Source organism: Anopheles gambiae, chromosome 2, assembly GCF_943734735.2.
Source record: "Anopheles gambiae chromosome 2, idAnoGambNW_F1_1, whole genome shotgun sequence".
NCBI lineage: Eukaryota > Metazoa > Arthropoda > Insecta > Diptera > Culicidae > Anopheles > Anopheles gambiae.
The window spans coordinates 85,258,239-85,284,552 of NC_064601.1; the positions used below are offsets into that span (position 1 = coordinate 85,258,239).

The following is a 26,314-nucleotide window of genomic DNA, read 5'->3' on the forward strand; positions in this document are numbered from 1 at the left end:
CAGGCGAGCAGCGCCTGTTTCATCGGTGGCTTTTCGGTAGCAACCGTCGCTTCGGACGCATCAAACGCCTTTTGGACGTCGTCTGGTCGAGTGAGGTGAACAACGGTTCCATTTTTCCGCAGCTGTGCGTGTGTGTGTCCGTGTATGTGTGAATCTTAAAGCAGCGTTACCACCACCCCGCTCCACAACACCTTTTTCTTGAGCTGATTTCACTCTCTCTTTCTCTCTGTCGCTGTCCTTGTCTCTTTCTCGCATCCTACATCCGACACCTCTGTACGTGTGCAAGTGTCAGCGTGTTTCATGAACGTCTGTATGTGTAGGCTGTGTAAGTGTGAGCCTTTTTTTTTGTCCAGAAGAAGGCTTCACAAATTTGAATCGTTTTTTTCCCTTCTGCTTTTCAATATCCCAATTCCCTCTTGCCCCCGTAATGTGTGTTTGTGTGCCTCCATCTGACGCAAAAGTGACATAAGAAAACGGTGGCTTTGGTGGAAAAACGATTCAACGGTCTGTAGACGCCTCCTACGATCGCACCTAAGCGCGTCCAACGCAAGTGTAGTTTGTGCCTGTGTGTGTGTGTTTGTGTGTGAAGGTGTGGACATCATCACATGCTCCATCCGTCAGAGCAGTGAAAAATATCCTTCCAAATGGCATGAGCGTGTAGGAGAAGTTTGCACATTTTTTTGTTGCTTCAATCGATCGAACAAAACCTGGTTGAAGGTGGGCGAAAATTCGCTGCTGTTCCTGCTGCTGTTCCTGCTAACCCACACGCTCGGAAAAAAGGACATGTGAGCCCCCCCCCCGCCATGAAGGGAATGGAAAGATGGAAGGAACATCAAGGACACCGAAGGACCCTCGTGTCCCGACAAACCTCATTTTACCCAGTTCATCGCTTTTTCAGTGTAATGAAGCATTTGCCTGGAAGGAAATGAGATCGGGAAACAAATTTTTCCACAAAGCGTTTTCCTTCTGTGTAAAAACTAGTCCAATTGGACCAACATACGTGTGTGTGTGTGTGTGTGAAAAGTGTGTGGACACGGGAGGCAAAGGAGGACCGAACGAAACTTCTGACCATCTTTTCCAAACGGCCCCGTCTGTTCACGTGGCTTCGCTGTGGGGTTTTCAACGGTGTGCTTGCGTGCGAGAAAGAGCGAGAAAGAGCGAGAGAGCGAGAGAACGAGAGAGCAAACGAAAAGGAAAATTGAGAGCGAAAGAGAACGCAATAGAGACACAGGGGGAGAGCGGAACGGATGTGGATGTGTGTGTTCTTTTTTTACTCTCTCACCGAGCGCTGACTGCTGTTGTTGACTCTTTCCCGCAAAAGGATCGCTTCTTCGCAGGGTTCACACATACAACCCAAGTTTTATCCGCATCGTCTACCCACACAACTTGCTGCGCTGCTGCTGCTGCACAATGATATCATTCTGGTCGGTGCTTTGGCAGACAGATTAACAAAAATTAACCAAAATTCACATAACTCACAAAACAATATTCAGATTAATTTTATTTTATTTTTCCAACTATCGAACGACATTTTGGCTTCGTTTTTGCGTAACTTTGCTCGCCACAGTGCGAAGACATTTGGCTACGCGTGACGGTTACGCCATCTCTCACGACTCACGGCTCACTGCGAACTCACGTAGCTCAGCCGCTCAGCGTGCGTTGTGGTTGCGTTAGCTACCAGGCTGCTCCATCGTGCTTTACGTTTACTGTTCCAGTAACGCTCTTTGCACAGTTTGAAAACTTATTTTCTTATAAGAATAACGCACACACATGAAGAGTGGATGTTTGAGACGATTTTTTTTACGCAGAGACGTTTTTTAGAGACGTCAAAGTCCTCTGACGCAAGTGACTCTTGCTGTTGCTCATCGGAATCGGTGTTTGGTAGTCCTTCTCGCTCCTGCATCATTCAATACACACACTGTCCTCCTCTGTGTTCATCGATTTCCGTTCTCTTTCGCACACGCGAGTTTTCCTGTACAAAGACCTAACATTTCCTTAACATTTCCTCTATTTTAATCATTTCTCGCCGGTGCATATATCCTTAGTGCGCGTTCGTTGAAGTGAGTGTGTCACCGTTCCCCATACCCATCACACCCTAGCGCAGTGCTGCAGAAGAGGTTAAAGTGTGACCGAGGCTGGAAAAGAAGGGCCGTTTTTAACAGGCAAAGTGCAGCCACCCAACCAGAAGCGTGTGTGTTTGTGTGTACGTGTGTAAGCCAAACACCGTTAAGAAAGAAGTACGCCAAAAAAAAAAGGTCAGCGTGTGCAGGTGCTTCTAAGTGCGTGAGTGTGATCCGACGGTTGAGTGCGTGCGTGTGTGCGTGTGTGTGTCGATAAGGATAAGCCTGATAACCTCCCTGCCTCTTGGAGCTGCCTCAACCTAGCAGTACCTGCACCACTACTACTACTGCGACTGTGACCGTGCCCGTCTAAAACCCACAGAAAACAGCACAGAAAATGTAAGTATGCGGCTTGGGCGCGGGCAGTTTATGATTTCCATGATTCATCCCCATTATGTGTGTGTGTGTGTGTGAGCTTTGGTAAAGATCGATGCGATACGAAGAACGTCAGATGCACGGAAATTCAACACTGCAAAACAATCACCTTCACACACACACACGGACACATTGAATTCTTCACATTCTCATCAGTTTTTTTTTTCTTTATTTTTTGCATCATCATTTCCCGTCAAAACTGTACCGAAAGCATGGGAAAACGGGGAAAACTCGCTACATGGGTACATCGAAGTGTGCCTCGATGCCACCGATCGATGCTTTCGTGTGTGTGCTCTTTGCGAGTGTGTATGTGTGTTCGATAAACCCGCTACTGCAAGTAGGCAGATGGTAGGGTGGGGGGGGGGGGAATATACTCTCACTCCATACTCTAAAGCCACCATCGGTAGTGACGAATGTAAGGGAAATTGTGCCCATTTTCCTCTCGATTTCTCTCACAAAAACAACAACAACAACAACAACAAAAACAGGACGAACGGCATGTGAATGTGCAGTAATCTTTCTCTTGCAGCGTATCCTTGCTAAAGGCGAGAGAAAGGAATGAGCGAGAGAGTTGTGAGCAAGAGAGAATACATTGCAAAAGGATCTGCCCCTACGCTCCGATGATTAACCGATCGCCCTCTCGTTCGGTGTCGGTTTGCCAATCGATAGTGTGTGGAGAGTCCAGTTTTTTTTCTATAAATTTTGTTCTTTAAGAAGAATAGTAGGTTTTAGCACAATAAAACCCTTTCAACAACCAATTTATCAAAACGCATTTAAAAGAAAAGCAGGGAAACATCCAAGTTGGCAACGGGCCAACACAACGGCTGGCAACGACGGGAGAGGAGAGCCATCTTTGCGCTTCTCACCGTTGAAGTCACACACACACACACAGTGTATCATATTGCTTGTGACGTTGCTTTAGTGTGCGATTGCGCTTGCAGTAAACGGGCTGCTTTTGTGGCCCGAGGATGATGCACACGCGCTGGTGCGGGCTGGTACTGGGGAATGCACCAGGAGGGGAGGGGGGGGACTGCACGACGATGCAGCATTTCTGCATCCTTCGGGAGAGCTGGATGAAATGAGGTTTTGGCGAGGAAAAAATAAATAGAACGAACGCTTGTGAGAGCTTATCAGAGAGAATGATGAGAAAATCGGGAGAAAGAAGGAGATGGAATGGTGAAGAAGCAAAAGGCTGGACCGTCCCTAGAATGTGGAGTAGTGCTTGTAGAGTAGTAGGACACACACACACACACACAGATACACACGACCTCTCTGGAGCTGTTTGTGCTACTTAGAACGGAAAGGTGGTAATAGTAATAGCTGGGTGTCAATGGTTTTTTTTTGTTGCTCTTTACAATTGCCCTTGAGAACAACAATTCCTATTCTAGTGTGATTATCTTGCTCCTTGGTCTTGCCATGGTTTTGTGTACTATGTACTAAGTATTATCTACTATAGCACCATGTCTTAATCAATAGTATTTCTTTTTTTTTTAATAATTTGATACTAAAAGAAATTTCATTCACTTCACCTAAATTGTATTCAAATTGATTTAATACGTATATATCGAAGCACAACGACATTTAGAAGAGGTTTTCACTAAATTATACAGCATTTGGGTCTGGCTAGTCGTTCAGAAAGCCTTAACAGGGTTAACGATGGTGTTTTGGATGTTTCCCGAATGTGTTTGGGTCCGTGTTACGCTTTTATTACGTTTAATGCGTCCATGCTTATCGATCTTCGTTTTCTTGGATTTGTCTTACGAAAATCCCTAGAATAAGAGCAAAAACAAAACATGTGGGACATTCTATTGTTAGATGCAGTTATAGCACAGACAAACCGACGTGACACTTCGAACAAAATGAGCTTCAAAAGTTGTCTCCTTATTTCAAATGAAAATACGTTAAACACTAGCGCACTCTCTATAATGATTCGCTTACTACACTGACACAGAGTAGGAACTGCCAAAACTCCTTTTTGTTTTTCTCTGCAAATTCCAATGCGCATTGTTTTATGTACTTCTTACATCTTTTGCATTGATTTGGAAACTTATAAAATGATTTTCCTGGGTGTTTTGTCCAATAATTCTCACAAAATCTTGCCTCACACTTCCTTCGCAATTTGTATTTATAAAAGTTGTTAACATCGAAACAGCAGTGAACAGAGCTTACTTTGACAGAAGTGATCGCCTCACTGGTAAATGACAGTATTTTCGTGTTGGACACTTTTGTAACGCCAGTGTCACGTCGGTTTGTCGGTGGTTATAGACCGCTGGCTTTGAGATGCATGAAGTATAAAAAGAATTTCAAATGACCCGTATTTCAGCGTGTGTAACGACCCCTCTAACGAATTATTTAATACGTTTGGAAAAGGAGTTTAAGTCAGTTGAAAAGAAGCTAATTTTGTTCAAAACTAAAAAAACAACAACTTTGTTCAGTTAACCAATTTGATTTAAACCAAATTTAGTTTTTTTTTCTTCTTGATTCTAGTACAAACGAATGGCCATCTGTGTTACTTCGCGTTTTTTGGTACTTTTTTCTAAGCATGTTTAGTTTTGATCTCATGCTTATGTGGTTCCTTTGTATGAACTGGAATCATCCAGTGAGATCAATTGTTTCCTCTATTTTCAAACCTCTTTTTTGTGTGGCAACGCTCCTTGCTTTTCCAGTATTATCTTTGTGTATACTTATGCACAAGACTGTCTGTGTGTATAATCGGATGTACAGGCCGGAGGACATTGTCCGTACTCGCTAGTGTAATTTTGATTTTCACTAGCGCATCTGGCGGCGGCTGGTGGAAGCTTTGTTTGATCATCGAGGGAATGGTCATGCTGGATCTCAAATTTAAGTAGTTTATCACCGTGTTTTTTTGCGAAAATGGATGCAATGCGTGCAGAATATATGTATCTACTTTTTACAAAACTTGTCCAGTCCAGTTTAAGCAAAAAACATGGAAAAATAACATATTTTCTGAAGCGGTTCCAAATTGTTTGGCAAAAAGGCTTCGGTCAACCACCACCAGATGCACTAGAGAAAATTTAAATTACACTAGCGAGTACAGACAATGTAGCCCGGCCTTAATGTATCAGATTTAAACGAAAACTAGTTACCCGACCATAATGACCTCCTCCAACGACCAAATTCTGATGTTTGTCTGCTTCGCCCTAAAAGAGGGTCTTAAATACGATAACTAATGATGTATTTTATAGCCTCATTTAACACTTGTTTCGTGTAATTCCAGTCAGAGTAGTTTTTTTTTGTATGTTCTCTTTTAAGTAGGAGTTTCAATACATTTGATTGTCAAATAGCTGTTTTAAAAATTTGCTGCATAAATAGTCGTTCGGATCTCTTTTCTAACCGCAAGGCCAGACGAGGTGAAATATACAGCAAAATTAACTATTTGACAGGTGAAATATCTGTCAGATAACGCATCACAGCAACCAGCTGATGTGCAATATAAACGAATAACGTGTACAAAATCGCAACTAGGGTAAACGTACCTATAGTGGTGCTAGTACCAATAGTGGTGGTATTGCACTAAAATGCGTCTCATACGATAAATTAACAGTAGTTAAGTTTTTTTTATGATAGTGTGAAATGTTCTCTAGCCTTTTACAAAGGATTTAAAAATGAAACGGGGCCATTCCGTTTCTAGGTGACCGAAAAATCCATTATTTTGTAAAAGGTATCAACATTTTTCCAAAATCCTTAGGATTTCATAACGATACTCATATTCTTGTTAACGTTCTAAATGACCACATAACAATGCAATTATTAGTTTTTTAACATAATTGTTATCAAATGATATTGTTTTATTCAAATTCATTGGCTTTTGACCATATTTTCGTATTTTTAGGTGTTGTTTACGATAGTGCCATAATAGGTACACCAAACAGGCATGTTCCTATAGTGGTCCTAGTTCTAAAATGAATAAAAACAGCTAATTTTAGATTTTTTTCGACGACATTTTTGACATGTCGTACTGTTTTCATTAAAATAAGCAACAAACATTAGTTTTCTGTAAGTAATTTATGAAACAAAGGCCAAAATTCGCTTATCTGGCTAAGTGAAAAATCGACTTCAAATCAAGCAAACTCTTCTGAGTATGGATTGACGACAGGTGTTATTCAGTACTTCAGTCAATATTTTCATCAACCAAATTCATACATTTTTTACGATCAAATTACGAAAGATATCATTATTATGGCAATAATCCATGCTATTCATTCGAAAACAGCTTCAAAACTAAGTTATATTGATATTATACACTGTTTTGAGGCATCTTTGTTTACCGCCACTATAGGAACACAATACGACGACTATAGGAACCATACCACCATTATAGGTACAACGAAGCAATCACAAAAATATGTATTTTTTCGTAAATTCGATGTGTTTTATGGTAAAAATGGTTGTGATTGCGAAGATAAAACATATTCCAACTGTTATGTGTTGACATATTCAGAAATTGTCGTTTCTGACACTTTAAATCCATTAAAATACATCTGTACCACCACAAATTGCACCACTATTGGTACATTTACCCTAAATCCATTAAAAAACTTCGCTATCAAGTATTTCGCTATCAAGCCTTGTAAAGAAGCAAGATCATTATTGTTTTGAGAGAAAATGTAGTTTTCATAGATTGCTACCGGATCAAATCTGAAAACTCTTTGCCCTGCTGTTCATAACTAATATAACCCTCATCCCCCAAAAAAAATGCCCTACCAAGACTGGATGCATGCGTTTAAATAGTTTCTAAAATTATTCCAACACACACACATAAACACAACGATTAGCTCTGCGCGTCGACTGCGATGCGTGTGCGACATCACGTACGCAACGACCACGCAAACGGCCCATTGCTACTTTGATGCTTTTTTAAATTGTGTCGATTTGAACCAAAACCGCAGCTCAGCCATCTCGGCTGATAAAACAAGCTAAACAAACAACCGATGCAGCTTATATCGCGGCTGGGAATAGGCGGCACATAAAGAGATTCTTCTCGAACCTTATCGAATGTGTGTTTTGTGGGTATTTTCCGCTGTTTCTTTCTAGTACAAATGGGATTATTGTTGCAACACACACACACACACACACACACACACATGAAACAAACTTCTTTTTCTGTCTGCCCTTGCCACTTCACAGCTGCTCACAGCCAGAGCATGACTCACAGACAGTTGTGGGATTTTCCTACTGCCCTACAGCTTTCTTATTGCCTGGAAGCAATGTAACATAAAAATGAAACTATTAGTTTGTTTCATGTTTTGAGTTAAAACTGTTGCTTCAAAATTAAACCGAAACAAAACCATACAACAAACCAGCTTCGATTTGCAAACAACATTGCATGGCACACGCACATCTCACACCATGTGTGCGTGTGTGTGCAAACCTTGGCAAAAGCTTTTGGCGCATGCGTCAAAAGCTTTTGGCCCAATGTTGCGCATGAAAAAATGGCAAAATCAAGTGGCAAAGACGCCAGAAAGGCCACCGAAAAGGGAACAAGCAACACACAAAGGGAGGGAGAGAGAGAGTTCTTTGTTGTTTTTGTGGTCGTGTTTTTTGTTTTGTTTTTTTTTCCCTAATCTTGTACCTTTTATTAATTGCAACCTTGCGCCAGGAAAAAAAAACAGTGTACTGATACAGAAGCACCAATAATGCTGATACAAGGGAAGTAAAGCAAAGCGCCAGATAATGAACGAACCGATCGATCAGGTGGGAGATGATAGTGGAAGACCAAAAATAGGCCAACCTGTGTGTGTGAGTCGATTTCAGCAGCCTCTGAGGGCATGTTCGATAGTGCGTCTTGTTTGTTATCAATCCTGGTAACCATCGCATCGGTGGGGGGCTTTCGAAGGGCACACCAACCACCGGCGAATGGAGCTGCTCTTGCCAATGCCGGTGGGGAAGGAAGGAAGTGTGTGTTGCAAGCCGAACAGACTGGACGGCATAAAAACAAAAACTCGTTTTCTTCAGCTTATTATTAATACGATCCTGTGCTCGGTACACTCTTCCGATAACTTTCATCTCACCTTTCCAATTGGAGTTTGATAAGCGGGTGGAATTCTTCATTTTTATTTCCTTTTATTTTGTTCCTCCCCCAAAACTTGCTGCGTTTGTGTGTGTGTGCTTGTGTGTACCAATGGGGGTTTGTTTTTGTTTTCGTCTAGTACCGGCAAAATAACCCCCACCCTTCAACCCCAAACCAAGCCAAGCTTCTTTTTCTTATGGTTGCTTCGATGGAAAAAAAAGCTGACGCGCAGTTCGATTTACCGGTTGCGCAGGTTTTTTTTTGCTTTTTTACCACACACGCTCTGTGTTTGTTATCGCCCCAGCGGCGAGTGTAAAAGAAGAAGCAAAAGAAGGATCAAGAAAGAGCGCGCGTGGGGACAGAGGGAAAATGCGCTTACCGAAGGCAAAACAAAAACACACGCTTCAACCCGGCTTCTTCAAATTATTGCTGTATGTTGCTCTCATATGTTGGGGGGGGGGGGTGGCTTTAAACCACCTTTCACCCTACCTTCCCTCACCCACAGCAATGGTTGATGATTACACACGCCGTTGTTTACTTATTGCCGCATGGGCGCAAGCAGTACCAGCACCAGCAGCAGGCGTAAAGGCGTGAAGGAGAACCGGACCTCCGGTGGGGGGCGCTGTTCAAATAAAGCTAAGACGCAGTAACTCGCTCAGGCACTGCTTCTTCTGCTTGAGCGTGTTGTGCTTGGGAATGGTCTTCCTTCTTTCCCTTTTTTATACAAAAAAAAAGCAACAGATGGTTCGGAAGGTGTCATCGTACACAGGAACACAACTCGACAAAGGAAGCAAAACTCGTATTAGTTAATTTTAAGGAATTATTTTCGATTATCTTTTATTTATTAATAGTACATTAACTTGCAGCTATAATAATTGATCACACACGCGCGCGCGCGTTCACACTCACTAAAAAAGGTACCGATAATTGTAATTCATAGTTTAAAAACAAGCAGGTTGGGGTGGTGGAGCAGTTGGTTCCGGGCCTACACCACTCCCCCTCCCTCCACGCACTCCAGCCCTTCTCAGGAGGGGGAGATAGGTGGGGTGGCGGCGGGGTGACTTTGGCCTTCTTTTTTTAAAACAAAGTCTAGAAGTAAGGACGATGGCGCGCACAAACACACACACACACGGCACGGTGCACAACATAACACCCCACCCCACCACGTGTGTGTGTGTGTTTTCTCCAGTTCTTCTCCTCGCCCTTTTATGCTGCGCGCAGTTAGCAGTCCGTGTGCGTGCGTGTGTGTGTGTTCAGCTTGCCTTTGAAGTCACACAGGGTCATCCTCTATTGCGTATTGCGCTCGGACACAACACAGCACACAAAAATAGCAGCAAAACCGACGGATGAATGGTTGGATGCATCTCTTCGCTCTAGGCAAAACAAGGAGGAAGTTCTACTGGTAGTGGTGTAGTTGGCAGGGTCGTTTGTAATGTGCGCCACCCACCCCGTACCGCCTTTAGAGATCTCGTTTTTCGTTCGCATGGCGCGCTGGCCGGATTAGAACCACTCACACACACACACACACCACATTCGCACGGAAGTCACACTCCTGCCCCGTGAGCTTACTTCGGCGGTGACTTCTTGTTCGATTCCGTGTTTTTCAGCTTGGTCACAATCTTGCGCGAATGGCCGCTCGGATCGTAATGGTTGGTGTGGTCGCTTGCCTCCTTCTTGCTGCGCTGCTTGCCACTGTGCCCCGAGTGGATGTGCTTCTCCATCTCAAAGTCGTACTTGTCGTAATCGTCCGACATTTTGCGCTCGCTTCTTGTTTGGGGCTTTTGTAGTTTACTTCCGCTTTCCTGGGTTTAACTCCTTTGTAGAGTGAGCTGGTGCTGGTTGCTAATTCAAACAACTGGGAATAGAAAAGCTGAGTCGACCGATGTCTAATGTACGTCCGCACTGTTTAACTGCTGGTGAAAAACTCGTTCTTTTGTTTGGCCTGCAGTGCCCTTTTATAACTGCGCCCGCGCAGTGTGTATGTGTGTGCGTGGTGCGCACACACTAACGAACCACCATCATCACCACGACTACGATGGTCGTGCTCTTCGGGAAGCAAAACATCAATTACGCTCTCCCTATCGGCGCTGTTTGGCTGTGTGTGCGCGCGTGTGTGTGTATGTATTTATGGATTCCAATTCCGATAGTCACTGATTGCACTGTTAAATTGTAATCATTATTACACTCTAATGAGATGCCAAAAATTAAGGTGAATCATTTAAAGCGCATTTTAATCTTACGATAACACAGCCACAGAGAGCAAATCCCCTTTCCGACGGCAGTGTTTGCGGTGCGGTCGTGTCTCTGTTGGGTTCGTCTGCGCATGTGTGCGTGTTTTGCAGCAGCACCAATACAGCAATACCAATAAAGCAGTAGCAGCAGTAGCAGCAGCAGCAGCAGTGTGCCCTCGCCGTCCCTTCGTTTCCTCCCTTGCACCAAAAACATTTGCCCTGTTGCCACACTCTACGTCTTTCTTCAACAACAAAGCAAGCGTGCGGATGAGATGGGTCGATGCAGTTGGTGGATCTCGCTCTTTCTATTCCGTTCGCTGCTCTCTCTCTCTCATTCTTTCTAACGTTCTCGGGCGCTCGCGCACGCTCTCTCGCTCTCGCTCTCTAATTCTCATTTTATCGCTGGGGGTCGTCGTCAGCGGTGTAGTGATGGGCACAACACCCTAACGATCCAACGATAGAGCGATCTCTGCCACTGTATCACACAGTGAGCACAGTTAAACACTTTACTTCGAGAAAGTACTCGAAGCTACTCGAGGGGCATGTTCTGCGGAAGGCAATTTGCAGAAATTTTAGGGATGTTGAGTATTATTAACTGGTTTTATGAAGTCCAGTATTTGCACTAGTCTGAACAAACGTTTCCTGTACACGTTAAAGTGTACATCAAAACATAAACTCCATCAAAACACAACTTCATTCAGTTCACTTTAATTGGCATAAAATGAACTGATTTTAAAATGGAATTTCAGTCAAATAATACTTAAAGAGTAGAAAAATATAGCAAATAGCTGACGATGTGTAAATAGCAAGGATTTAATATTAAATCACTTGAAATCTTACCGTGATCAAGCTGAGGCTGACCTATTTTTAGAACAACGATGAAATGCGTCAAGCGCAAAGGATTAAACAATGATGTTCTAAAACAAAGGTGTTTCTAGTAGTAGCTTTTTAGAGTACTTAGTACATTAATTTTTAATGCTTATCTATCAAGTATTGCTTATTAATTCTGTGTTGTTGTGACCATATGAGCGTTTTATTTGGATTAGTCGAATTTGGGCCAAATTTAATCTTAAAGTTATCATAGAGTTCCTCGAGAGCGTAGAGTTCCACCATTTTTAAAATTGGTGGAGTATGCCGTTAAATTGGTGGAGAAAAACAGCCGTTATCTAACAAGGAATAGAGCCGCATGCTTTTCCAAGTACTTAAGCGATCACTGCTATAGACAATAGTTGTGTAGACTTAAGATTTTGTTTTTCGATTGAATTTAGCCCTTTTTAGTACAAGAGGGTTTAGGCTTCTAAGAAGCGCAACTTGAACAATTTGAGACTTTTTCTTGAAGCTTTTCTTGAAATTCTACTTCAAATCATTTAAAATACATTTCTCAACACCTTTGACCTTTATTGTTGCTTGTTGCCAATCATATGCAACAGCATGAGATAATCATAAGTAATTACCTTCATTTTTAAAGGCTTCTTGAGTGCTCACCAGAAGTAACAATCTTACCTAACCTGATCACTCCACTCGCATCGATGAAAGGTGGGACGACTAATAACCGTAATTGAGGACTAACTTTCTTAGAAAGTGAAAAGAATATGGTTCCAAAAATAGGGCTCCGCAGCACAATTCCGTTCAGCGATCTGTTTGAGTAGGTCAATTTTATGTTGAATTAATGATGAACGAGCTGGCTGAAATAAACTGCTGGTAGGGTGGTAAGGGTGCTGCTGCTGCTGCTGCTGCTACTGAAGGTACATACAACCATTCGGAAGCTCGACAAAACGCCAGATGCAATGTAAATATCGATTTTTCCATACCACCCGGGGGGTTGGGGCTCATTCCACTGTCTATGACGCCCGCGTCCATTTGCGATTGCAGGGTTTGCGTGCGACGGCGGCGACGCAGCTAGTCTTATCGCGTCATGCAGCACGCAGCAGAGAGCAAGCTTAACAACGGAGCCAACCCCGCAAGTGAAGAGTGGAGAAGGGAACAATGGCCACGGTGGAGTGCCGCCTGACAGACGAGACACACACCACAGCAGATAGATAGTCAATGTCATCTGCAAATATCCTTGTAGCAATCGGTCCGCAAATAGGACCCAGCTGTGACAATAAATGACTGGCACGGATGGCACGGGATCTATCTCTCGTTCGTGCACAATGAATAAAACACGGTGGAAACAAACAAAGACACAGCACTAGATCGGGATGTCATTTCCCATTGGATATGATGGTGTGGGCACCTGTCATTGCAAAAGTCACGAGCTCTGGTGGGCACGAGTCATCGTGATTTGGGGTAATTCATTAAACCGTCATCTCATCCTCTTCAGTAGTGGGAATAATTGTTTTTATCAATTAGTTTACAAAACTACATAATACTTATCGAACTGTCCTTTCCATTAAACAACATTCACGCAAAACACGCACAACTGACGACTGCAAACGCCAAAAAACTCAAATTTCTTCCACCTTTCAACCTTTTCAACACACAACAAAACAATACACTGAGAACAGATGAGTGGAGAACAGCAAGCAGAGTAAGTGAATGTTGTTGTTAACTTCACAGACACAAACACATACAACAAAAACACCCGCCCAGGAAAATGGTAGAAGGAAATTTGCATGAAAATATGGCTCAATTCTACTACACAGTTCAACCTTATTTACCGCTTGTTTCTGTATTGTACCTGGTTCAGTTAAAGTTCAGTTCGTTCAATCAGTTTCGGTTACATTAATGTTAATTTAATATGTTATCATAACACTATGCTACTACAACCCTGTGCGAGCATCTGCATGAGCGCTTACCTTTCAAACTCCCACGATACATTATTCAACGGCAAAGGTTGGCAAGAAAGGTTTGAAAAGGTAACTATTATTGGTAAAGGCGTGAATCTTACGAATGGCAACAATCTGTGTTTTTACGGCGCCTGATTTATTCATTATCACTCGATAACAGTAGTTAATGAAGAAGAAGAAGAAGTGTGGTGAAACGATGGCCATCCCAATAATCGAGTTTCTGTACAGTGCAAACCCTCGTTAAACCCCTCAACACTTTGGCTCAAGGGTAGGAGGAGAAGGAGAATGTCCCCGTGTGACAACTTTCCGACAAACACGGAAACAACTTCAGGCTTTGCGCCCTACGAAAGTGCGAAAAATAGGCCATTCGTATTCGCTGGCAGGACTTTCCGCCAGCTCACTTTCCCTCACGTGGGTTTTCATTTTGCTTCAAGCAGGGGGGGATTTTTGCTGTTTTTTTGTTGCTCCTCCAATCGGTATACGTTTGTCCGGTGCCTTGGTCGGAGTTGTGGTCGGTTTTCCTGCTGCTGGTCGGAAGCGCATGCGCGCGTACCCTCAAAAACGTATCTATTGATTTCTTTGCATTATTGCTCCCCACCCCCGGTATATACACACACACGCTCCTTCTTGGTTTGTTGTGGAGTGGAAAACCTGGACCCCAGGAACGAACGAGGGTGCTCCACCCCACCGGGTGATAGCAAAGGTATTTAGGCGGAAATCGAACGCCAGCTCTCCCTACGCAAATGAGCACAAATACTAGCTAGAGCTAGTTGCATCGATTTGCTCCGGTAGCGATATCGGTGGTTCGTGTTGGATGGCCGAAAATAAAAACAAGCGCCAAAAGGAAATGAGAACGGATTTCCTGACATACATCGAAAAGTCGAAACCAACGGCTGTTTCGTCACACTTCTCCACCCAACCCCGAGCCGACGTAATCGTCCAGCAAACCCTGCATTTTGGCATGAAATGTTTTACAGGACGAATACATTCACTTTAATCTGTTTGTATTCATCACTTTTTGAAGTAATTACCAAACTCGTGTGTTGTTTTCGCTGTTAACTCCTCCCCTAACACCCTAACTCAATGTCATAAACAACAGCCACTAACGTGATAGCTCACAGTAAGCATCACAGTAGCCGTTTGTGTTGGTGTGTGTGACGCACCACCAGCTGCGCGGTTGGACGCGTAAACATTACGTAAAAACACGGAAGTTCGGGAAGTGATTGCAATGTGTGCTGCGCTGTAATCTTGCGACTTACGCCCCAAGCAAAGACACAAAACATCACCTGTCCGGTTCCTCTCACTCGAAAGAATTCAGCAAGTGCACATAACTGGAAGATTACACCAAAGGGGGTGTATGGCGTGCAAGAAGTAATTCGATTAGCACCCCCACCGTTGACCCTCCGCAGACATAAAGTACATCAAACGAGTGTAAGATTAAGTTCCCCACTAGGTTCCTTACAGCACGCCACACACACATACACACTAACATACAGACAGACAGACAAGATACACTCGCATCAAGGTAATGTACACAGCAAATGTTTATCTTTGATTTTGTTCGTTACTTTAGCGTTTACTCCTTCTTTTTTGTTTGTTAGACAACAACATGAACCAATAATATCAACAAGATACAATAGCAAACTGTTGTTGATCTGAACAAAAATAAGTAACAATTCTTCAAAAATAGCTTGCCAGTTTGCTATTGAGTAAAGCTACCCCATTTCAGCCCTCTCAGCTTTTGTACTAAAAACTCGGTTTGATGCAAAGCAGCCGGATCCAAAAGGAAGTATACCCGACGTGTCGTCTCGTTATCGAAGATTCGTTCGATTTAGCTTACTAGTTTGTTGCCCGTTTTGCGTTCTTGTCGCAAAAGAAATGTGATCGCTTTGTCATTAACATTCTTCTGTGCATCTTTTTCCTCTCTCTATCTCTATCTTTTGAAATCACCTCAATCAATCCACCGGTTCAGGTCGGCTCCAGATGGTCTTGCACCGGGTGCAGCGGCGGGCGGCGAGCCGGGAGCGGATGGAATCGTCGGAGGACCACGGACGCCTCAGCAGATCGCGGCACAGAAGCGACTGCAGCAAACGCAGGCACAGGTCGACGAGGTATGTGATGGGGAGGTTTGGCGGTAAAGAGAACCCAAGGCACTAATGTTTGATGTGTCGTTCATGCACAGGTTGTGGATATCATGAAGACGAACGTCGAGAAGGTGCTGGAAAGAGATCAGAAGCTGTCGGAACTGGACGATCGAGCCGATGCGCTGCAGCAGGGCGCGTCGCAGTTTGAACAGCAGGCCGGCAAGCTGAAGAGGAAATTCTGGCTACAGAATCTAAAAGTAAGTGGAGCAAATTATTTAAGCGTTTTCATTTTAAATCCACTACTCTAACGTTCCGTTGCAATTTTGTTTTTAGATGATGATAATAATGGGCGTCATTGGTCTCGTCATACTCGCAATTATTGTAGGTAAGTGAACGCGAGCCGGTAGGGGATCAATATTCAATTCAAACAATGTTTGAAACACCTTTTTTCTTGGATGCTGTGAAAGACAAAGCAGCTTTCTAGCAACAAAGTTTTAAGCTAACCCGAGATCTTGAAAGTATTTTCACCTTCCTTACGTTCGGTTTGTTACGCCGACTAACGATGCATCACTCTCTCCGTACCAAACTGTCTTTATTTTTTGCTAATAATTTTTCACAATTTGTTCTATGTTTTGTCCTCATCAGCAAATTACATGTAAAACTCACTCAAGACATGCACATGTGGGGAAAAATCATTAACCTTCCCGCCAGAAAGACCCATTGAAAGAAAAACCCCATTTACCAGTAGAGTAGCGATATTTGACATATTATACAATTGTGAGGATGAAGAACATGTCAACGTGGATGCAGTGTAGAGAAGGAACTAATCACACACAAACAAAGCAGATATCATCAAGAACGATGCCCTTGCATGGGAGGGTGAATTAGAACATAACCGAGCTCCGAGATGATAGGTGGCATCATGTTCACAGTATAAAAAATATACATATAATCACATTATCATCATCTAATATCCTTACGGTTAAACCGGAACCAGAAGATAGAGAGAAAAAGAAGGCGTAGAAGCTTTGCAAAGTATAGAACTTCCGTATAGTCAAAAACGATGGATCCACAACCACACGCTCACGGGTATAACACGGGTATGATCAACGAAAAGAAAAGCCATCTTCCAGGGGAGCGAAAAGCCAAGGTTTGCGTACTCCTGTTAATTGTCTGTTTCGCTGTCTAATATCGGTGCGGATATATTGCACTGATATAGTACTCTGTGGTTGATGCCGAGTTGTCTATTTCAAACTGCTTTTTGTGTATATTTTACTGTTGGTTTCCCTCCTTTTTTTGTTTTCTATTCGATTACATGCCCCGCGTCATGTAGCTTGTGTGTCATATTTTGTGCAATGTATAAACCACCTCCCCTGAATGGGTGAGGAGATCAGTACATCTGGTGTATAACAGTTTGCCTTCGTGTTTTGTGCTGATTGTGCTAAATATTTGACTTGGCCGTTGTATGGTACGATGGTACGATGCTGGCGAGTGTATTAGTAGAGCAATAGAAAAGAGAGAAAGGTTTAAAAAAGACATACTAGAAAGTGCATTTTGTTTGCGGATTGCATACCCTTGAGGGGAAATTAAATGATGGGTTTAAGAAGGTAATTTTGACTTTAGAACAGTAGTCGCATACGTTAACTAGGGTGAGATGTACCGAGGTTTTGTTCACCTTCAAAGAAAGCAAATTTCCTAATTCAAATAGCCAATTTGTATTTAAAAATCACTCTATACACTGTTTTACATCACCTTTAAGCTACAGTTTTTAGTACCACATTTCTGACCTTTTTAGTACCATTCTGAGGCCTTAGTAATACAACCCCGCCAACGCCCTCTGCAGTAAAACAGAAACAACCGCAAGCGTGTAAATCCTAGCAACGATTTATTTCTTTTGTCTGATGCGCTTTCTTTTCTTTATCTCTTTCCTTTTTTCTCTCTCTCTTTTCATTCTACGTCCCGATCACGCCCATTTGCAGCAAGAAATTAAACACGGCCAATCGAGAAAGGCAGCCGATTCCTCTTTAATCGAAACCGAAACAAAAATCCAAAATTTCCAGTCGCAAGCTGCAAAATTACTTATCCAAACAACTTTCAGCCCAAAAAAACAACAACAAAAAATGCCATCAAACCCCTTACCCCATCATTATTATTATCATCAACAACACCATCAGGCAACATCGTCCACTCTATCGTACGCGTATATATAACATATGCATATAGCCCCAAATCCAACCATTATTAGCCAACTCGTAGCGCGTTGTCTCCGTTGTCTGTCGGCTCTGTAACACCGGCGTGGGTACGAGGAAAAACCGCCGTGCTGTTTGCCAATAGTTTCCCGATTCGGCTTACGATTGCTCTTATTTCGCTGATTCCTGTCCCGAGTTGGGTGTGTGAGTGTATGCGTAAAACGTACTTCCGGATGACCCATCGACTACAGAAGAGCGAACAATGTTCAGAAAACGTGGGTCGATTTGTGTAACAGATCAATACAGATTGTTAGTGTTTAGCGTGTAACTGACATGTCTTCTAATCGGCCCAAAATTTTGGAAAGTGCGTATTGTGTGAGTTGATAGCTGTGGTGCAAGCAACGCAAAATACCCAAAACAGAAGTAAAAGAATCGAAAAATCTACTACTGAGATCCATCTACTCACAATCATCATCAACCAATCAAACGACAACTTCAACGTGCTTGAAAGCGATGACAACGGGCATTGGTTACGCGTACGGGTTGAGTACTTACGCGCGCACGCAGGTTTTACTCTCCCTTTCCGCCCTGTGCCCTGCGCTGTGAGCTCGCATCACGCATCTCCATTCCAGTCTCTTGTTCGCTCTCTCTCTCTCTCTCTCGCTCTCAACTTGTCTCTGTGTCCTACTCTCGTTTCGAAATCTTCAACGCACAGTGTGCGTCGTCGCCTGCTTCAATTCGAGCTCTTCAATCCGTCATCTGTCAACGGCAAAATCTGCGTGAAATAAACCACAAGCTTTAAAAAAATATATTTAAAACAAAATCAACTGACCCAACCAAAACCAATTCGACCAAAAAACCGACACAATGGCCGCCAGTTTGGGTGAGAAATTTTTTAACTTGTTCTTCGTAGCGCAACAACATCACCCTTACCCCTTAACCTGACCCCCCCTCGCCCTCCAGTAAATGCTAAATGATGCAACAATATTAGTGTAAAATTATCGAGCATTTTGCTCGGCACTGTTTGTTGTCTACACTGTGGCTGCGTAATGTGCATTGAATATATCCTGTGGTTCTACCGGTTTCCTTGTAGTGTTTACGTTTTTCTAACACACTTTGCTTTTAGTATGTTGCTCCCGATCAGTAACGCGTTACGAATGTATGTGTGTGAGTGTGTTGCACTTAATCCATTACGCACTGTCAGTGTCACTTAGAGCGTCTAATCGAATAGCAAACGTTGTTAGTTGGTAGCGTTGCTGTTACTGATCGGGAAGCTGTGGCAATCGCTTTTGTTTTATTAGTAGACTTTGTTTTCTTTTGTAAACGGGTTTTAATTAATTTTTACTGTACTTTGTTTTAATGGGTTTGTTTTATATATTGATTTAATCCAATTATTTTGTAAATTTTGGCTTCTAATTAGAAACTATTAGTTATATTTAAAAAAAACTAGCACTTAGCAATAGCGAACAATATAGTACATCCATTTGATAGATTACTTAATTAAATAATATTATTAGTACTTATTGCAGTTTTCTCCATAGCTAAAATCTATTATAATTGTTTATTTCACAACATAGTGTAAGAAATTACTTGTATCACAAGCATGTTAGAATCTGTCTACAATCAATATCAAAACACTTTTCCACTCCACTACTTCTTCTATGCTTTGTCTCTATGTGCATGGTGGAGGATAAGAGGAAGCTTCTCTCTTAGTACTATTGCTACCTTGCGATCTGTAGAGTTTGTGTGAGGAAAACTAGTAACGATAAACAATTCGCAATATTTCACTACACAGCAACAACAGGACAGTGGCGTAAAGGATGACACTAAATTATTAATTCAAACTACCACATCCAAACATGTACAACACCGTTCGGCAACAAATAACACCAAATTTTACACGACAAGTTGAAACATTTGGGCAAATACCAATCACTCTTTACGCTACACAGCCTCATGTTTTTTCTTCTTCTGAATCTTTTTCAATTCCTTTCATATGATAATTATTTCTTTTGTACTTCAAATTAAGCAGTAAGCAGCGTTTTGATACAATTTTCTCTATAGTTTATATACCTTGAAGAATCATTTTTTCGTCTTTCTTCTTTATATCTTTAACACTTCTTTTTACTCTAATTTTTGTTGTTGTTATCCTAAAAACTCTCAATTAAAATAATACAAGATAGAATCACAGTTCACGCAACACATACTCACCGCAGTGCTATACAGCAAAGATATATGGGAAACAAAACAAAAAACAAAGAAACAAACAAAATATACAGTTGTAAAATGACAACACAGTGACAGATGACAACGAACATGGTGCAATAAACACGTCTACCAAAACAAACAATCCACTTACTCGCAAAAGCAAACGCAAACGTCCACTCTAGATCGTCTGCAACACTCGTTCTCGTACTGGCTCCAATCGTCTGTGGTCTTTCTCTCACTCTCTCACTCTCTCGCTCTCTTTCTCTCTACTCTCTCTCTCTCTGTTACTGTCTGAGTGTCTATGTCACATACACCCTCCCATTCTTTGCTTCACTCTTCGAAACAACCCAATCACACCACTCACACACTCGTCTACTATCATTACTCGATACTGTTATACTGTCGTAAACCTTTAGTTGCAACAGCAGGGCTACAAAGTGTAAATGTTTGAAATTGATATGAACGGGGGGAAACTACTACTACTACTCTGTACAGTATTGGAATATAAAAACGCGTCGCGTGAAGCATTCAAAACGCATGGAAAGTGGATGATTTCCTTTGTAAAAATGAGTCGATTACGCGTTTTAGTACAACGCTGTACTAATAGCTGTTATACAGTCACTTTGCGCAGTGCCATCTAGCGGAAAACCCGTAACCTCTTAATGGACACTTTTCATCAGTTTTAAATGCTTCCTCCCGAGCGTTTCAGCTCAGTAAGTTAGTAAATTGAAGTAAAATGCTGTAAAAGTTGCTCGGCCAACTCGTTGCTCCTGCTTGCGTGATGTGGTCTGTGCGTAGTGGGCAGACCGCAGGCCTTAGTGTATCCATCTGTTTGTATGTGTGTGTGTGTGTATACGTGTGGGTGTATGTATGAATGTTAGTAAACTCTATCCCAAAGACAACTACTACGCTATTTCTACTCTCGACCATAAGTCACTACTTTCATAAGTCTCTCTTCCTTTACCTTCCATAATGAGCGCCTAGCTCCATATCTCTCTCTCTCTCTCTCTCTCTCTCTCTCTCTCTCTCTCTCTCTCTCTCTCTCTATCTCCCTCTCTCTTTTTATCTCTTTCCTTCTGTATCTTACTTGCAGTCACAATAACAAAAAACGACCAATACACCACCACTACTCCCTCTCTCTACTATGCGTAATACCTACTCTGTAATGCTCTGTTGATGTAGTAACTCTCCTGTGTGTGCGTGTGTGTGTGTGCTGTTTTCGTGTCGTGCCACAGTGGCACTCGCGCAAAAGTACGCTGCTGTATTAGAATCTCCAGCTTCCCTAGATCTAGATCTAGAGGAGCGGAAACGCAACCCACATTGCACCTTTTTCCCCCCGCCTCCACACAAACGCATCTACTAAACCAAGTTACTAATCTGCCTCCCCGGAATCTAACTTTCTTCGCAGCGAAATTCATGCCTGCCGATCAACCGCAGCAACCGATGATGATGATGGGCGGCCAGCCGATGCAACAGATACCGATGCAGCAGATGCCGGCCGCACCACCGGCCCAACCGGCTGCACCGGCCGCCCTGGTACAGGACGTTTCCGCCCTGCTAACTGGCGGTGGCGCTCAGCTGATCAAGAACTAAGCGGTGATCAGGACGAGGTTCCGGACAGTGCAACAACAACAACAACAACCACCACCACAACACCTGTCGACGCATGAATTGGTTGGTCATGGAGAACAACAACAACAGTACGGAAAGAAACAATGGAAGAAATGAAGATCAAACTAACGTTACAACACATAGAAAGAGAGAAGAATGGAGTGAAAAGTGAAGAAGAAGAAGAACAAGATGAAGAAAAAAGAATAAGAAGCACCATTACTATTCATGTACTAAAATGAAAAGAGAAACAAACAAACACACACACATACACACTCACATTACATCGTCGTCATTCGCGTGGAGTTTAAGAACATTTAACAAAAACCAAACCAACAAAAAAAATACACAAAAGTAGAAACACAAAAAAAGTGGAAACAAACCGGAATGTACTAATGAAAACAACAACAACAAAAACAAAAAATCGCTATTGCATTTAAGTGAGATACTTCCAGTATAAGAAGACAAACAAAAACAAACGAAATAAATACAACACATACCGTTATAGGAAGAAACAGAGCAACATAGAAAGTAGTTAAAAGACAGAAGAAAAGAAAAGAAAAAACAGCAGGCGTAAAGAGATCAAGAGAAAGGGCAAAGGATATAAAGTTCAGAAGAAAGGAAAGAGAGAAAGAGAGAAAAAGAGAGAGAGAGATTAAAGAGAGAATAAGGAAAAGGGACAAAGACATCAGCTATTACGGTGTGTTACCGATACTTCCTGCACGAGGACCGCCCCTCATCCCTCCCCAATATTCTTCACGTATGCGCTTCGAACCCGTTGTTCTAAACGATCCGTTGCGCAAACGGTGGTCCAGGGTTCGGAAGCAGAGAGTTTCAAATTGGTGGAAAATCACTTCGACAACCGAAAGTTCATCCGCTCCATCCAGATTGGATGCGTGTGTGTGTGTGGGGACAGGTTGTTTTTGTTTTATGGCAGCATACACGGAAATCGCTGTAGTACAGTTACACTCCCGTGCAGCTACTTTTCTGTTTTTGTGTTGGTGTGTTATACGTATACTTGCAAAGGCAAATCTCCTCAGAAAGGTGTTCACGGGTGCGGCGGTGTGCTGATGAGTTGGTTGGTCATGGTATAATGTTTAAATTAAATAAACAAAAAAAAAATGAAAAAATGAAAGAAAACTTCATTCAAACATTCCACAGACACACACACACATAAAGAGTCTCACGTTCACACAGCATAATGTTACAGTTTGAAGTTTTAGTAAAATTACACCCACACGTGAAGCGGAAAGTATCGTGCAAAGAGAAGGTATAAAAGCAAGTGTGAGGAAGCAAGGAAAACAGGAAAACAATGTAAGCGAAAACGGAGTGTAGCAAACAAAAACGAATCGAGACAAATTTCCTTACATTATTATTATGATTATTATTGTTGCAGTTGCAGTCGATCGTTCGCGCGGTGTATGTGTAAAGTTGGGGGCAGACAATGCAGTTGGAGGAGAGGTGTGGTGTAGTAGGCAAGCACTTCATTGAACCATTCCCCCCCCCCCCCCCTTCTCCCAAAAACACCCTTCATCCTTTCCTTACATTCCCTCCCATCCCCATTCCAGTAAACAATGAAGCAAAAGCTGAAGGGAAAACATTCGAATGAGGAGCGAACAGAAGAAGAAGAAGAAATGTCTATACTAATGCATTAAACAAAACCAAAAAAAAAAAATAGCAACAAGCAACGAAAACATGAAAAGAGCATAAACTATGTCAGCTACTTAAAACACTTAAATATTGCAACAATAAACAGAATTATTTCCACGGAACGGATTCCGAACTTCTCCCGACCATCTGTAATCAGTTCAGTTGACTGAGGGCGAGGAAATGGTGAGGGAAGAGGCGGGGGGGGGGGGGAGAAATGGAGAGGGGATGAGCGGAGGAGACTCGTTCGTCACCTCTTCCCCTACCTCCCCCCTTTATGAATTGTGGCTTCCATTCCATGCGATCACATGCGAAAGAACCGTTGTTTTGCCATTCCGATCCGAATTGCAGGAACAGGAACAGATCGGATACAAACGGGTAAGGTGTTATCATTATGCTCTAGTTTGCTTGCTGGCTTGTGTATTTGTTTTTGTTATAGGAATTGGTATTTGCATCCAGTAAAACAGAGGTGATGAAGGAGGAATATTGTTTTGTTGAGTTTGTAAGTTTTGTTTGAAAGATTAGATTGCGTCTAATCTTATGGGGAGGAGTTACCTTCTCTGTGGCGCACCTTAACCCCAAGGCACAATGTTCAACTGGAGCAATGTTGTAAAGTATTGGGAAATGGAAAATGACAGTTAAAACGCACCATACTTAAGGAAGCATTCAAACTAGCAAAACCCAATCAAGAACCCCTTATTCAATACTACTAAGCAAAAGAGAGTTGGAAAGTAAACACTTCGTGTAAACATCACGTCATTGAAAGCCCAAAAACAAACACGGAAAACGTCATCAGAAAAAGAGACACCACACCATGACAATTTAGGGAGGGAATGGGAGAAGCGTTCGAAGCAAATATAAACTAAACTAGCGATTAATAGTTAAACAAAATAAATCGAAAACATACACAAAAACACAATCGACAACCGAAAAAAGGAAACAGAAACAGAAACAGACAAACCCAGCAAAGTGGGGAAAATGGAGGAGAAAAAAATGAATAAAACAAGACAAGAAGAACGTCGCTAACCAGCTAACGAAGGATAGGAGATAACGAGTTGTACGATGTGTGGTAAACAGCAAAGCGGGTAAGGAGCAAACACATTACAAACACACTAAAGACAGCACGAAGAGCACACAACTTAATTTAGACAGTGAGTTCACAGAGTAGGTAAAACCGATTCGAAACCACAATCATAACCAAAACTAAGGACGACTAAGAACAGAACACAAAAAGAAGAAAAAAAACCCAAAGCAAAATAAAAAAATAAAATAACTTTACTCGCCAAAGGCAACAACCAGCATATGCAGAAGGTGGGCGGCTCTTACACGTACTCGCCCACACTGATTGAAATAACTCGTCATTATCATCACTCTCATCGTATCATATATTGGAGGAGCACGGGCGAAGGTGAATACGGTTGTGTGACAGAAAAAAAGACCAGCGCACTTCACATTCGAAGAAAACCCTGAAACCCCGAAGCCCCGAACAGAATCTATCACAGTGAAAGGAAAACCAGGTTACAAAAAAAAACATATAAATAATATTGGAAAAGCTACTAATAATGAAATAATAGCAAAACACAATTGCAAATGGAATGAACAACCCGGAGAAATATGAAAAACTGAAACAGAAGAACAAATTGTGGAAAAAAGAACGAAATAGGTAACAGATACACAGACAACTAGAAAAATCAATACAACAACAATGATCAACAACATACAACCCACAAGTAATAGGATCCTTCTAGCTCTAGCATAGCATTGTTTTAATTTTCACACTTTCCTCCCCTACTAGAATATGTATAACAAAAGTACCCGTAACAAAAGTTAAGCAAATATTTGTGTGGCGAAAGGAAATAAATTGACAAGATCAAGAAAAAGATCGAAAGCAAATCCAAACCCCCCATAAACAGCTAGTAAAAGACGGAACGAAACAGAGACAAAAAATAAGTAAAAAAAACAGCAAAATCACACACACATATATATATAAATACATTGTACGAGTATTGAACGACACAACAGGAAGCATTAATGGGAGAAGAAATAGAGGATTGACGGAGTCACAAAATGATGAAAATCCAAAAAAAAGTGGTAAAAAACTAATAAAATGGGAAATATATAAAGTAAAACAAAAAATATATATATATACATACACACATATATACATAGCTTTGAAAATTGTAAAAAAAACACACACACACACACAAGACGAAGAAAAGAACTAAGAAGCAAACCACATTAACAAGGACAAACGAAAGTAAACGAGAAGAAGTAGGGATGAAATAATCGAATAAAAGACAAACAAAAACTACCCAAAACTACCAGAACAACACAAGTAAAGTGAAGAGGGAAAAACGAAACCGCAAACACATGTACGTGCTTCATTGTTATCTATACTAATGCAAATGGGTGGTTGTGGAAGTGTTTCTGTGTCTGAGAGAGAGCGCGCGTGGAGTTGATCGGTTTGGAATGCTAACAGTGTGCTGTCCAGCAGAAGAAGAGAAAAAACAATCGCGAAAGGGATCGAAATAAGAAGAGAAGCAAAAGAAAACAAACAGGAAAAGAAGTTGATGAGAAAGATGCTCCATAGGAAATTGAAATAAAAGGACTAGATTAAATGGAAGAACAAAATAGAAGAATGGGGGGAAAGGAAAGGACACAGAGTAAGGAAAGGTGAAAAAAAGCAAAGCAGTAAGGTTTACAAGTGGTGTGTTGGACAAAAAAGGTATAGATAATAATGAACAGAGAATATATAATTAATGATTAATAAAGACAATTAAACTAGTGTATGTAAATAGCTGCAATGGTGCTGTGGAATGGCGTTTAGTGAAATATCACAATCAGTGTGCAGCGGCAGCCAATTTTCTTCTTATATTGGTGTTGCATTCATTTTCGTCGTCTTTTTTCTTTCATTATTTTCTTTCTTCGCTTTATTTCTTTCTTGATTATCTTTCTTTGTTTTCTTACTTTGATTTCTTTCTTCATTTTCTTTCGTAGTTTTCCTACTTTGCTTTCTTTCTTCAATTTTCTTA

General features: G+C 41.8%; 2 protein-coding genes across 9 annotated transcripts; one reads left to right on the top strand and one right to left on the bottom strand.

Annotated features, from left to right (window-relative positions):
* LOC1276192 (vesicle-associated membrane protein 2) lies at positions 1 to 26,077 on the top strand. 8 transcript variants are annotated; one of them, XM_061652383.1, is made up of 7 exons: positions 1 to 95; positions 2,046 to 2,459; positions 13,265 to 13,287; positions 15,519 to 15,657; positions 15,729 to 15,887; positions 15,964 to 16,015; positions 21,436 to 26,077. In XM_061652383.1, exons 3-7 carry the CDS (start codon positions 13,265 to 13,267, stop codon positions 21,618 to 21,620), a joined length of 558 nt encoding a protein of 185 aa, XP_061508367.1. In that variant the 5' UTR covers positions 1 to 95; positions 2,046 to 2,459; the 3' UTR covers positions 21,621 to 26,077. The 8 variants fall into 8 exon arrangements, with proteins under 8 accessions (XP_061508367.1, XP_001688670.1, XP_001688671.1 ...); XM_061652384.1 differs by having other exon boundaries at positions 23 to 124; XM_061652385.1 differs by having other exon boundaries at positions 30 to 140.
* Positions 9,336 to 11,004, bottom strand: LOC133392269 (nuclear protein 1). Its single transcript, XM_061652389.1, has 2 exons — positions 10,767 to 11,004; positions 9,336 to 10,685 (listed from the first exon to the last, which is right to left on the bottom strand). The coding sequence occupies exon 2, from the start codon at positions 10,278 to 10,280 to the stop codon at positions 10,092 to 10,094; it is 189 nt and encodes a 62-aa protein (XP_061508373.1). The 5' UTR covers positions 10,281 to 10,685; positions 10,767 to 11,004; the 3' UTR covers positions 9,336 to 10,091.
* Positions 26,078 to 26,314: the final 237 nt, after the last annotated feature.